At 39.7% G+C, this 14,143-nt stretch overlaps 2 protein-coding genes across 19 annotated transcripts in view; one reads left to right on the forward strand and one right to left on the reverse strand.

Annotated features, from left to right (window-relative positions):
* GCNT1 (glucosaminyl (N-acetyl) transferase 1) overlaps positions 1-14,143 on the forward strand; it is a 220,675-nt gene that overhangs the window by 148,746 nt on the left and 57,786 nt on the right. The window lies entirely within an intron of this gene.
* PRUNE2 (prune homolog 2 with BCH domain) overlaps positions 10,012-14,143 on the reverse strand; it is a 295,098-nt gene continuing 290,966 nt past the window's right edge. For all 7 annotated transcript variants that reach the window (XM_086415566.1, XM_086415569.1, XM_086415568.1 and 4 more), the window contains one exon: positions 10,012-13,278. In XM_086415566.1, the coding sequence (XP_086271692.1) occupies positions 13,248-13,278 (31 nt within the window). In that variant the 3' untranslated portion in view covers positions 10,012-13,247. The remainder of the gene's footprint in view (positions 13,279-14,143) is intronic.

Genomic DNA, 14,143 nt, shown 5'->3' on the forward strand with positions numbered 1-14,143 from the left:
GAATGTGAAGTCAAGTGGGCCTTAGAAAGCATCACTACAAACAAAGCTAGTGGAGGTGATGGAATTCCAGTTGAGCTATTCCAAATCCTGAAAGATGATGCTGTGAAAGTGCTGCACTCAATATGCCAGCAAGTTTGGAAAACTCAGCAGTGGCCACAGGACTGGAAAAGGTCAGTTTTCATTCCAGTCCCAAAGAAAGGCAATGCCAAAGAATGCTCAAACTACCTCACAATTGCACTCATCTCACACGCTAGTAAAGTAATGCTCAAAATTCTCCAAGCCAGGCTTCAGCAATATGTGAACTGTGAACTTCCTGATGTTTGAGCTGGTTTTAGAAAAGGCAGAGGAACCAGAGATCAAATTGCCAACATCCGCTGGATCATGGAAAAAGCAAGAGAGTTCCAGTAAAACACCTATTTCTGCTTTATTGACTATGCCAAAGGCTTTGACTGTGTGGATCACAATAAACTGTGGAAAAATCTTCAAGAAATGGGAATACCAGACCACCTGACTTGCCTCTTGAGAAATCTGTATGCAGGTCAGGAAGCAAGTTAGAACTGGACATGGAACAACAGACTGGTTCCAAATAGGAAAAGGAGTACATCAAGGCTGTACATTGTCACCCTGCTTATTTAACTTATATGCAGAGTACATCATGAGAAACGCTGCACTGGAGGAAGCTCAAGCTGGAATCAAGATTGCCGGGAGAAATATCAATAACCTCAGATATGCAGATGACACCACCCTTATGGCAGAAAGTGAAGAGGAACTAAAAAGCCTCTTGATGAAAGTGAAAGAGGAGAGTGAAAAAGTTGGCTTAAAGCTCAACATTCAGAAAATGAAGATCATGGCATCCGGTCCCATCACTTCATGGGAAATAGATGGGGAAACAATGGAAACAGTGTCAGACTTTATTTTTCTGGGCTCCAAAATCACTGCAGGTGGTGACTGCAGCCATGAAATTAAAAGACACTTACTCCTTGGAAGGAAAGTTAGGACCAACCTAGATAGCATATTGAAAAGCAGAGACATTACTTTGCCAACAAAGGTTCATCTAGTCAAGGCTGTGGTTTTTGAGAGTTGGACTGTGAAGAAGGCTGAGCACCAAAGAATTAATGCTTTTGAACTGTGGTGCTGGAGAAGACTCTTGAGAGTCCCTTGGACTGCAAAGAAATCCAACTAGTCCATTCTGAAGGAGATCAGCCCTGGGATTTCTTTGGAAGGAATGATGCTAAAGCTGAAACTCCAGTACTTTGGCCACCTCATGCGAAGAGTTGACTCATTGGAAAAGACTCTGATGCTGGGAGGGATTGGGGGCAAGAGGAGAAGGGGATGACAGAGGATGAGATGGCTGGATGGCATCACTGACTTGATGGATGTGAGTCTGAGTGAACTCCGGGAGTTGGTGATGGACAGGGAAGCCTGGTGTGCTGCGATTCATGGGGTTGCAAAGAATCGGACACGACTGAGCGACTGATCTGATCTGGGAGTGAGGCTTCTTTTTCTTCTAAGCCCACTGGTCATTCCAGTATTCCTCAGGAGTGACTTGAGAATGTCAACATTCCTTGTGACCTTAGAGGGAGCTGCATTTTCAGAAGGCTGGCCTTTGGTGTCTCCATCCTTCTCATGAGCTTGAAGACTTCTCATCTCTTTAGTATGAGACAGAAGTGGGCCAGATCAGTCCTTAAATATATCCTTTCTTTATTCTTCATGGCTGTCAATCCATTGAATTAATATATCTGCAAACCAGACTCTAGGTCATTCTGTCCATAACATTATTAACTAGTCAACCAGAAAAACAGGAAGTTGACAGCTTTTTGAGATGGATTTGCATTCTATCACAGCATTCTATATATTATGGATTGTTCTGTGCCCTGTATAGCCTGGGAGGAGGGAAAGGTGCAGGGAGAGAAAGAGGCTTGTAGTCAGGATTTTTAGGCTTTATCAGAGGTCAGAGAAGCATACCTTGTTGAACTTATGAGTCTGATCTACAATCCAGAGATATATACATGCCTTCAGGAGCTGGGAGCCCCATCGTGGCCTTCTTCTTTCAGAGAACCTCAGGGACAAAACGTTGGGGTAGATAGTAGGGCAACTGACTGAGTTTATTGGTGAAACATCTCTTGATTTGATCCTTACAGCCACAGGAATAGTGTTTGAGTGTCTTCAGGGCAGTGTGGCCTAGGACAGGTTATTAAATGCCAAGTGGATTAAGAAAAATTCTCAGATTTTCAAACTAAAACACTCTCTTGCAAATCAGTAGGTAGAAAAATAAGTATCTCAACTTAAAAAAATGGTAAAGGATATAAACAGTCAATCCACAGAAGAAGAAATATGGATAACAGAAGATAAATATATATATAAAGGAGTTCAGTTTTACTAATTTCAAGAAAATGCAATTAAAAACAATGGTATCATCTTTCTAAATTCCATATATATGCGTTAGTATACTGTATTGGTGTTTTTCTTTCTGGCTTACTTCATTCTATATAATAGGCTCCAGTTTCATCCACCTCATTAGAACTGATTCAAATGTATTCTTTTTAATGGCTGAGTAATACTCCATTGTGTATATGTACCATATCTTTCTGTGGCAGATTCATTTCGATATTTGGCAAAACCAATACAATATTGTAAAGTTTAAAAATAAAATAAAAAAATATAAAAACAATGGTATCAAAAAAAGAAAAAAAATGGTAACTTTTTCTTGCTTTCAGAATGGTCAAAATTAAAAACATATCAAAGCCTAGTATTGACAAGTATTGACAAAGGTTTTGTTTCCTTGACTAGATTCTAGCCAGGCTCCTCTGAGCCCTCTTCTTGACTAGCTCCCAACCTTGGCCTATGAAAACTACAAATTATCAACAAAAATGGTTTTGTCAACCCCTCTGCCCCCACATTAAAAGACTTCAGCACTGACAATTTCTAACTGCTCCAGGTCACATCCCTAGGATGACCCAAGTTCCGCTTAAATTGCCTGCCTGAGTAAAGTCAAGACTGTCAAAAGAGTTTTCTGTTGGTTCTAGCCAACACCTGACTCTTGACCCCTGAACCCCCTTTCTTGGAGCATTTAGTAAAAAGGCCTTACAACTGTGAATCCTACCTCTGTCCCTTTGAGATATAGCCTATCCCCTACAATTCAGGAGTGTCTTTCTAAAGGACCTGAAACCCATTCCACTAAAATGCATTCATCAGGAAGGCTGGGGCCTGTTTCCCAGTCTCTCTGAGGGGGGTGACTCCTGGTTTCAGTAACTGCCAGCTGGCAAACACAGCTGTCATAATCAGCACTGACACTGACACACTCTGATTTTTCACTTCCCTTACTCTGCTGAGCCCCAGTTCACCTTCCTCTCTTCTCCTTCATTTTCTCTTTAAAATACCCAGTTACCTCTGTACCGATCAAAGCTGACTTCAGTTTACACCGAACCTCCTTCCCCATTGCAATAACATATTACTTGTTAAAATCTGTCCTTAGCCATTTTAACTAATATGTAGTTCTGTTAATCTCTGACAGCATGTGGAGAAATGCAGTGTCTCATACAGTGACAGTCTAAATTAATGTAATTATTCCTTAGGTGGTTTAGCAGTGTTTGTCAACAATTTAAATTTTTTTCAGCTGAGGTATACTACTTCTAGGAAATTATCAAAAAGAATTTTGGACATGGAGAGATAATCAGAACACAAACTCTGCCTCTCTTTCTCTCTGCTGCTGCTACTAAGTCGCTTCAGTTATATCCGACTCTGTGCAACCCCACAGACGGCAGCCCACCAGGCTCCCCCGTCCCTGGGATTCTCCAGCCAAGGACACTGGAGTGGGTTGCCATTTCCTTCTCCAGTGCATTAAAGTGAAAAGTGAAAGTGAAATCGCTCAGTCGTGTCCAACTCTTAGTGATCCCATGGACTGCAGCCCACCAGGCTCCTCTGTCCATGGGATTTTCTAGGCAAGAGTACTGGAGTGGGGTGCCATTGCCTTCTCCCTACATACATAAAAAATTTATGATGATATATATGGAAAGATTTTCCAGATAAATGCATTATAATGTATTAATAAACAGTGATGTGATTGAATGGTAAGTAAGACTGGGTGATTTTACTCTCTACTCTGTACTTTCTATATTATTTATTTTTCAATAAGCATGTATTTTTCCTGAAACAGAAAATGAAGCTATTTTATTTTATATGTTGAGAAAATCAATTAGAACAAGAGGTATCAGTGACCAGCATCAGGACAATTCAAATATGCAAGGACCACTGGTCTGTGTTTTTGTTCCAGTGCTGACTCACCAGCTGTGTGATCTTGAGTATGTCACATAAACATCGAGTTCCTACCAGGATGTTACTTGTGCTTGCATTCCGGTGGTGATACCAGAAGAGACTGTTTTCCTTTCCTATTCTTCTGTATTTTCCAGTTTTTAGAAAATGATCATGAATCACTTTTAATGATGGCAAATAACCAATATGAAACTATACAAAATTCGTTCATTCTCTTTATAAGAAAAGGGTGCAAACCAGTATGGACGTTTGGAAATTATTATTCTGGTGAGGAAATAATTTTAAACAGAATGTAAAGATTTTTTATGTATGTATTTAGCTGCACCAGGTCTTCACTGTGGCATAAAGGACGTTTTAGTTGAAGCATGCGCACTCTTAAGTTGCGGCATGTGGGATCTAGTTCCTTCCCTGACCAGGGATGGATGGATGCCAAAGAGGAATAACATGAATCCAACAGGGAAACCCAAATCAGGACCCTCTGCATTGGGAGCGAGGAGTCTTAGCCAATGGACCACCGGGGAAGTCCCCACAGATGTTTTTTATATTGGAAATTCCTCCTCTATTGAGTTTTCAAATAGGAAAGCCTTTTTATGAGTCCTTTGCTCAAAAAAAGTACTTTTTTTTCCTTTCACAATTAATAAGTATTGGGGAGTTGCTGTGAGTGTATATAACTATCTTGTTGTTCAGTATGATATAAATTCATGGAATCGTATTTTATTCAACAGATTATAATCTATTAGCATGATTATTTATTTTGATCTTCAAACTGTCCCAAATCTGACCAGTGGGAGCCCCTTCAAGCTCTGTATTTTTTGACACATCCCCATCAAAAGCCGTATAGACAGAATCTTCTTCAGGTGTTCAAATGAATATCACCAGGATACAATGAGAAAAATACAAATCAGTTGTGAGTTATAAATGCCGAAGAAGATGAATAACCTGAATCCAACAAAGAATCCCAAATCAAGACACATTCTACAGAATACTGTGAGAGATCTTAAGTGTCAGTGTTTTTCAAAACTAGTCTTTCCAGTCAAAGAAAGACTAAAGAATTGTTCTAGATTGAAGGAAACTAGAGACATGTGACAACTAAATATCACATGTGGTTCTGAACTGGTGTCGAGACCAGCTCGACAAGCGGGGTTTCCACAAGTGTGATACGGCGAGAGAATGAGAAACGAGACACTAGAATTCAGAGAAAAGCGAGGATCAGGGAACCAACACCGCTCCAAGGTGAAGGTCCCGAAACTGAATCCAAGCAGCTTTATTAGACTTCCAGCCGTGAATGAAAGAATGTGCAGGGAGTTAAATTATAACTCATGTGGACTTCAGGGCCAAAGAACAAAATGATCATTAACCATTGAGTAATTAGGAAACAGTAATCAATAACAAATCAGTAACTAAGACTAATATTCTTATCTATAGATTTTCCATCAGATACGTAAAACATGTGGCTCTGAGACGCCAGTTGAGAAACAGTCTGGGGTCAGTTTTCTGACCCCAGGATCATATCTTGTTTTCAAGATTATGAACTGTTCCCTCTGGACTTGTTCCAAGAGTCTCATACCTTATAGCATCCAGTTTATCAATAATTATAAATTTCTTTTGCGGCCCTTGCTGGGGCCTGCTTTTCTTTTATTCTTCCTGTCTCCTACAAACTGGATCCTTTTACTTTAAAGGATAAATTTGAACAGGTGAAACTTGAATGGCATCTGTGGATTAGATCATAGTAATGTTTCAGTGTTAATTTCCTGGCTTTGATAGTTGTATTAGGTTATGAGAAGAATGTCCTTGATTGTAGGAAGTATACTAAACATCTAGAGGTGAGGAGGCATTATGTAGACAACTTATTCTCAAATATTTCAGGAAAAGTAATTTTTTTCTTCTGTTCTTGCAAGTTTGAGATGGTTTCCAAATAAAAAGTAAAAACCAGAAGTAAACTGAGCAAAAATAAGAGATGGAAAAGTTGGAAGGAGCTAGAGGTAGCATGCAATGGCACCCCACTCCAGTATTCTTGCCTGGAAAATCCCATGGACGGAGGAGCCTGGTAGGCTGCAGTCCATGGAGTCGCGAAGAGTTGGACACGACTGAGCGACTTCACTTTCACTTTTCACTTTCATGCATTGGAGAAGGAAATGGCAACCCACTCCAGTGTTCTTGCCTGGAGAATCCCAGGGACGGGGGAGCCTGGTGGGCTGCCGTCTATGGGGTCGCACAGAGTTGGACACGACTGAAGCGACTTAGCAGCAGCAGCAGAGGTAGAATAAGACAGAAGTGGCATAAAATGGCTATATCTGAGAGAAGAGGAAGAGGATTAAAGAGAATTAGTCTATTTAAAAAAGGAAGTGGGAGAGAAAACAAGAGGCTAACATGGTTAGGTGGGGTTGGCACTGGTTTGGGAGGAGTTGGCAAGTTAACAGACAAAAGATTGAGTGAGTGCAAAGATGAAGAACAGGGTGGGGGAAAACTAATATTTATTGAATGCCTTCTATTATTAAGTATTAGGTTGGACATTTAAATCCCATTTAGCTCTTACATAAGTTTGTAAGATAAGAGTTTTATCCACATTTTTTAAATGAATAAACTAAGGTTCAAAGAAGTTGAGTAGTCCAAAATAATATAACTGGTAACAGAAGCAGGATTTAAATCCCAGTATGTGTAATTTCAGTGAGAATGGGATAGTAGAGAAATGGTCCTAACAGGTCATAGAAGAGGAATAATTTAATTTTTTCCCCAGAGAATGGAGGGAGCCCAGAGACTGAGTGAGAAAATGATGGTGGGGGTTTGGAGGTTGGGATTGAAACTGGATCTTGAATAATTTGAAAAGACGTGCTAGTTGAAGTCATTGGGGAAAGGGTAGAACCGTAAAGAAGAGAAACATTGAGAAACACCATCATTTACAGTGAGAAGAGCACAAAGAGGAGCTTGCAGAAGGCTAAGGGGGCGTGATAGGATGACATCAAAGAAGGCGCCCGATGGTCCCAGCTCCCCAGGGTTCACATCGTGTGCAATCCTCTCCCCTTGGGTGGGGCTGGATCTGGTGACTTGCTTCTAATCAATGGAATGCAGCAAAATTGGCAGGATGTCACTTCTGTGATAAGGTTATAAAAATGGCCCCCTCCCTCTTGTTAGCAAATTCTCTCTTCTTGTTGTCAGGGAAACAAGGTGCCATGTTGCAGAGGTCCGTGAGGCAGAGAACTGAGGGTAGCCTCCATCTAACTGCCAACAAGGAATGAGGCCCTCAGTTCAACAACCTTCCAAAAACTGAATCTTGCCAACAGCCATGTGAATGAACTTGGCAGATTCTTTCCCAGTTGAACCTCTTGCAAGAGGGAGCCATAAACTTTGTCAGCATCTTGATGACATCAGTCTTGTGAGAGACCTTGAGCCAACACTGTGGTTGCCAGCCTGTGAGATGCCTTAAAGTAGAGGACCTAGCTAAGATGTATCAGGATTTCCAATTTATAGAAAATGAGATAATAAATGTGTGATGTTCAGGCTGCTAAGTCTTGGCATACACAGTTGATTTTCATTATTTAAGAATTCCCATAACTGCAAATTCCCCTATTCACTAAAATTTATTTTAACCCCAAATCCATGTTCATCTTGTTTTCATGATCATTTACAGACATATACAGAAAGGTGAAAGTTGACTTATCTGATGCACATGTTCCCAGATGAGGTTGAACAAAGCAAAACTCACCTTTCTGGTTCCAGTTCTCACACTGTAAATACACAACTTTTTCATAGTCTATTTAGTGTAATGTTTTTGGAATTTTGTGATTTTTCTTGCTAATTTTACTATTTAGTCTCCAAGCATAGAGCTGAAGTACTGTCTAATGTTCCTAAGTGCAAGGAAATGTGCCTTACAGAGAAAATTCATGTAACAGATGATCTTCATTCAGGCGTGAGTTATATTCAGGATTTGGCTGTGAATTCAATGTGGCTGTGAGTTCAATGTTAATGTGACTCAACAAGATACCATTAAAGAAAGCGTCTGTAAAAAGAAGCACATATAAAATAAGATTAGTTATTGATCACTTGATGGAAATGTGACCAGAGGCTCACAGGAACCTAACCCTGTTTTCCTGTAGGAGCGGTGGTTCAGTATGCACTGATTCAATATTCTCTTTGCCTTAATAGGATGTAACTTCCTCAAATAATGAGAATTCACTGTAATTTGTTAAGTACCAATAGATAACAAATATGGGGAGAGAAAGGACAATTCAATTCACCAATCTATGGGAGAAGAGTTTCAAAAGGAGGGCATGATTAAGCATCGAGGGTGTAGGTGTCTCACTGAGGGTAAGACAAGAGTTAGTGGATGGCAATTATTGGTGTCTGTCATCTGAGTATCACTAAAATGGCTATATATTGAAAATAAATAATTTTGCTTGACTAAAGAGAATTGTTTTGAATGGATGTGAATGAAACTCTAGGAAAATTAGCTTCACAGAGCAATCTCCTTGCTTTATAAAGCCTACAACTGTGTGAGGATTGATATGTAAGAAGGCACCAGTTTTATTAAAATCTCCATGACTGTTCAGGGTTGGGTAGCCCAGGACAGGCTTCTGGCAGCTGCAGAGCACTGATGCAGCCAATGCAGAGAAATGTTAAAACCACAGGAGAAGCAGTAGAAGGGAACAGCCCCTTGATATCCCAAAGCACCTTAACACGGCTTTTCTATGATCTATGGCTGAAAGTTTAAGGTATTTTCATTTTAGTTACTTTAACTTCAGCCAATTAAAAAGCTTATTATTTATTTTGATTTTTAATTAGACTTCTAGCTTCATTCTGGGTCCCCACTCCTACCCTTACCCCCGTACTCACTCTAATGAGCATGCCAAGTCATTAACTGTGCATGGGCTTTGTAGAATATTGTGTGTGGGGGGGTTAGAGTTTACATAAATGACACTTGACTATAAATACTGAGTTCTTATTTTTCCACTCTGCCCCATGATTGAAGTATTGCTCTCTCAGTGTATAATTTGCTTCTGGTAGCTGTGTCAATACCATGTGTGTATCCTCCACATTTCACCCATCCTTTCCCCTAGTGCTGGATGCCTAACCTGCCTCCCATCCCCACAACCATAGTTAGGTGATGGGAGCAGAATGAACGTAACCGCCACCTTGTAATATCGTGCCCTTCATTTGCCTGTCAGTACCTCTCAGTCTTCTCTTGTCCTTCTTCTCTTAGTTAGGTAGAGGACAGTATCCACCAGCACTAAATCTTAGATCACGAAGACATGAAGTGTCTCAGTTTTTGTAAAGCAACTTCTCATTTGGTTATTCCAACAAACTTTCTGAGAGGCAGAGGCACACATTTGTTTATAAGGTTAAAAAAAAAAATCTCAGTGGTAATTCCCAGTGCTGTTTGATGGTTGTGAAAGTAAAAATTAAAGAACCTAAATTTAAAATGGTATTTAATCCATTTTAATTAAAAAATAAACCTCTGCTCTGGAAAGATAAGGGACAGAGAAAGGAAAAGTTGACAAAATCAAGTAACCATGAAACTGAGAGATGCTTCCAAAGTGAGAAATTGCTTTCTCAGGAAGCAAACAACACATTTTGAAAGTGTAGCTGTTTGAGGCATGGAAAACAAAAATGAAAAGGGAATAAAGTTTGGGTGACTAGAATGCCTCTAGCTGAGGGCCCAGCTAGACTGACATCCAGATAAGACCTCCTGCAAAGTGAAGCTGGAAATAGATTCTTACTGACTCAGAGAAAGAATGCCATCACTTGTGGAACCATTTTTTTTTATTTCTGAATTATACAGAGAGGTTATATATATATATATATGAATATATATAGTGTTGTTACATATTTTTATATTATCAATTCACACTATTTAGATAGAATTTATTTACTAAAACAAAGACCTAATAGATACTTTATTCTGAGCAATCCAATACATGGTAGAAAAAAACCTTTAAACATATAAAAGATTCATTTGTGCACATCTAAATATTTCTAAGGGAGCAAACTACAGAGGCATTATGATTAATTAGATGAGAGTTGCAAAATCAGTACCATAACTGAATACTTAAAACGAGACCTTAATAACACAAAGGCCTGGTGTAGTGACTTCCTCACGTATGTCGGTATTATGTCTTAGAAGATAACCCCGTAAAACACTGTATGGCTTCAACAGGAGCTTCCGGGTTTTCTTCCACCCTTAGCTACTGCCCTCAGACAGACTTTCTTACTCCTTGACAATATCTTCTGTGCAGATTTTTGTTCTTTCTCTTAATCAAGGAGCTAAGTGAATAGCAGTTGACACTTTGGGAAAACAATACTTTGGCCCCAATGACCCCTTGGTTCCCTTAACAACAAATCTACAGGAAAAGTGCAAACAGTTCCCAGAAGTCAGAACCAAAGCAAGAATGCTCAGAACGCAAAAGCTAGATAGCTAATGGTGTGAATGTTTACATCTGTCTACTTATTTGCTGAAGGGTTATTTTTTTCAGAATTCTTCTAGGCTTCTATTCACTTGATTTGAATTTACATGGTAGCTTTTATCTAGCACGTGCAATTAAATTTTCTTTTTAAGATAATAAAATAGCAGATGCCTAACTATCAGAATGGTTATGCAGCCCATTGAACAGTCCAAACAAAATCATTGATCAGGAAAGATGCTCATAATTTCCACATAGGAAGATAAAACTCCAAACAGAATACCACCTGAGTAGCCTTCCATGAACAGGCTGGACAAGTTCAAAGACAATGTAAATGCTAAGGCTGTTGTGTCTGGTTGACTGTCACAAGAACCTTTTATGGACAGCTGTATGTCCTCCAGTTCATACCTCTAAGCTGAACACTGAATTCTTCATTACTTCCTGTGGCTAAGGGGACCACATAATTCATCTTCCAAAATGGGACTTTACTGAGTGAGAGAGCATTATTAATAATGATGCCAGGGCAACAGTGAGCAAACTGGGTGAACAAATTGGGAAACCAGGTCATTGCGCTTATGTCCATGCTAAGTTCTGGGAAAGGCACAATTTGGGCTGCCAAAGGTGGAGGTGGGCTGTGGAAGAAGACGTGCTCCAGGGTTTTTCTATCAGACAAGCCAGATGTTATGAGGGTGGAGACCCAGAAGAATGATCTAGTAGGATACCAAGTGGAAAGGGATTGAGAAGGGGACATAGTAACTATGGCTTATGGAGGAGAGAGAGCTGACCTGTGTGTATGAAGGCATGTCTGGCAGGTGGGTGCAGGACAGACATGAAGCAGATGAAGGCAGTGCAATTCAGAAACCTGTGCAAAGATGTCTACTTCAAAGCTTATGATACCCAGGGCTTGACATGTCCCTGAAAGCTCTCCCAGAGACAGTTATCACCCTCAGACTATGGTGGTACCCTGGTATCCACTACAGTTTAATTTTGAAGAGCGTGTTAATAATATGTGATAGTGGAGTCTGTGGATAGTTTCCAGGATAAGGACAGGACCTCAGCAACACCTCTGAACAGCCAGAAGCCTTCTAAGCAGGCTTCACTTTGGGTTGTGTAAACACAACCTGAGCCATGTGTTCATGGCTAGGACTCCTTGCCTTTGTCAGCAGGTGTGAGTCTTACTGATTTGTGGATGCCAAAAGTTTACTTTTTTAAGAGGAAATTAGTTTGCGGCCTAATTTGTGCATACTGTTAGAGAAACCAGCATCTGAGTACAAATGGGAGGCCGAGGAAGGTTGCATGGGCTGGCACAGGGCTCAGCAAATGCTGTCTATAGAGAGTCAATGTTTTAGGCCCCGTGGGCCACGTGGTCTGTGGCAGTTACTGCATTCTGCTGCTGTAAGATGAAAGTAGCTGCAGAGAGTCTGTCAACAAATTTGTGTGGCCATGTTTCAATCAGATGTTATTTATGGGGACTGAAATTTGATAGTTTTCTTATGTCATGACATATTAAAAAATTTTTTTCAACCCAAAGCATGAAAACCGTTCTTGAAGGCCATGTGGAAACAGGTCGGGGTGCTAGATTTACCAACCCCTCCCTCCTCTAGAGGCCCATGAGTTCTAAACCATGCTGGTATTTTAAAAAACATATGAAGACTATAAAGAACTATTTTGCAAAGGATAGTACATACTCATATTTAATTTTAAGCCTGTGAGTGTGTTAAAGCAGATTATGTTTTATAATGCATATGAGAGAGATTCAGATAACTCAGTGTTACCAAAGAATGAATTTCTGAGAGGCTGCCTTCCACAGTATCCTTAGCACTTAAAGTGTGACATCTTGAACTAAGTTCATGGCTTGAATCAAAGACAGCTACCAGAAATGTGAACATGGATCCTTAAGTTTCTCAGTTTGGAGGTCCTCAACATTCACTGAAGAAATGACTTTTTTAAAAAACCAAATTCACAGAAAACACAATGCCCATTTTGATAACTAAAACGAAATTGGTGTGCATTAGGAAACCTGGCTTCCTTTGGAGATGTTAGAATAAATGTGGACAAGAACCAAGTGGATGCCTAACTGACGTGGTGTCACAGCTGTGTCTATGTATGGCTATCTTAAGCAAGCTTAGGGTTTGAAAGGTGGAGTTTATGTGGGGCCAACTTTCCTAGGGACTGTTGAGTCCTGTGTATTTTAAACTTGAAGTGATCACCAAGGAGAAATCCACTCACAGTGAATAGCGGACTGCAGTTACCTCAGTGGTCAACAGCAGTCAACAAAGAGACGAAATACCACTGTACCAAGGGTTAATGAAATATTGAAATGGAAGGTCCTACTTTCTTGCTAAGGTTCAACTAAAATCTTTGAGGCACATAATTGGCAAAATAGGAAAATACACACAATTCCATAAAACATGTTAAGAGTAAACAGATTCTCTTACTGTTTTTCCCCTTAGAAATTTAGAATGGCAGCAGGTAGTGCAAAGTGGAAACAGAGTACCATCAGTGCTCTCTCTTCCAGGTAGGTATGTTTCAACAGAACCACGAAGCAGAAAAGCAGCCCCTTCATCCAGATGTGGCCAACTAGGGCTTTTCTTTCAGCTTCAGATTAATACTTTGAAAAGAAAGGAAGAAAAAAAAATGAGCAACATGAAAAACTGAATAAGAAACAGTAACAATTCAGGGAGCCTGTGCTTGTTGCTTTTTTTCCTGAGGACTTGTTGAAAATAATTCATGCACATTTCTTATACTAGACCAATCTGGTAAAAACACAGTTTTCCCCGAGTTGCCAAGGCTTTCTCTAAAAGATGGAGTCTATTTATTTTTGCCAAACTGTTTCTAGAAGCATTTTACACCTTTCAAAATGATCTAGAGGGCAAAAGACTTGTGCCAGCTCATTTTTAAATGGGTTAAGGAATATTATTGCATTTTGGAAATCCACCTTTCCTTTTTTGTAAATGACTGTTTCTTGAGAGGCAAATAAATGATCTGCCTGATATAAGGAATATATGACAAGTGCTAAATTATGACAGTGGTAAACAATAAAACAATGGCAAAAAACCCTCCAGTATTTTCTTAAAAAAAAAAAAAAATTTTTTTTCCAGGACTTTCCTGGTGGTCCAGTGGTTAAGACTCTGCACTTCCAATGCAGGCGGCCAGGGTTCAATCTCTGGTCAGGGAACTAGATTCCACGCTGCAGCTAGGACCTGGCACAGTCAAGTAAATAAATGATAAAATCAAAGACAAAAGACTGGATACATTGAAAGACATATAATACATTTTTTCCTCATTATAAAAGAAGCACATGTTTATTTTTCTATTTCTGAAAATTACAGAAAACGATGAAGAAAAATAAAATTTTAAAGTTACTTGTTGGGCCATCATCCAAATAAAACCACTGTTGACATTTTTTCATGCGTAGCACCTTTGATGCTTCCTCCCAGATAAAGTGTCTTGGAGTTTTAAAAATTGTATGTTAA

The sequence above is a fragment of the Bos grunniens genome, chromosome 8, assembly GCF_055505025.1.
Source record: "Bos grunniens cultivar Pamir isolate PY7600 chromosome 8, Bosgru_T2T1.0, whole genome shotgun sequence".
Taxonomy (NCBI): domain Eukaryota; kingdom Metazoa; phylum Chordata; class Mammalia; order Artiodactyla; family Bovidae; genus Bos; species Bos grunniens.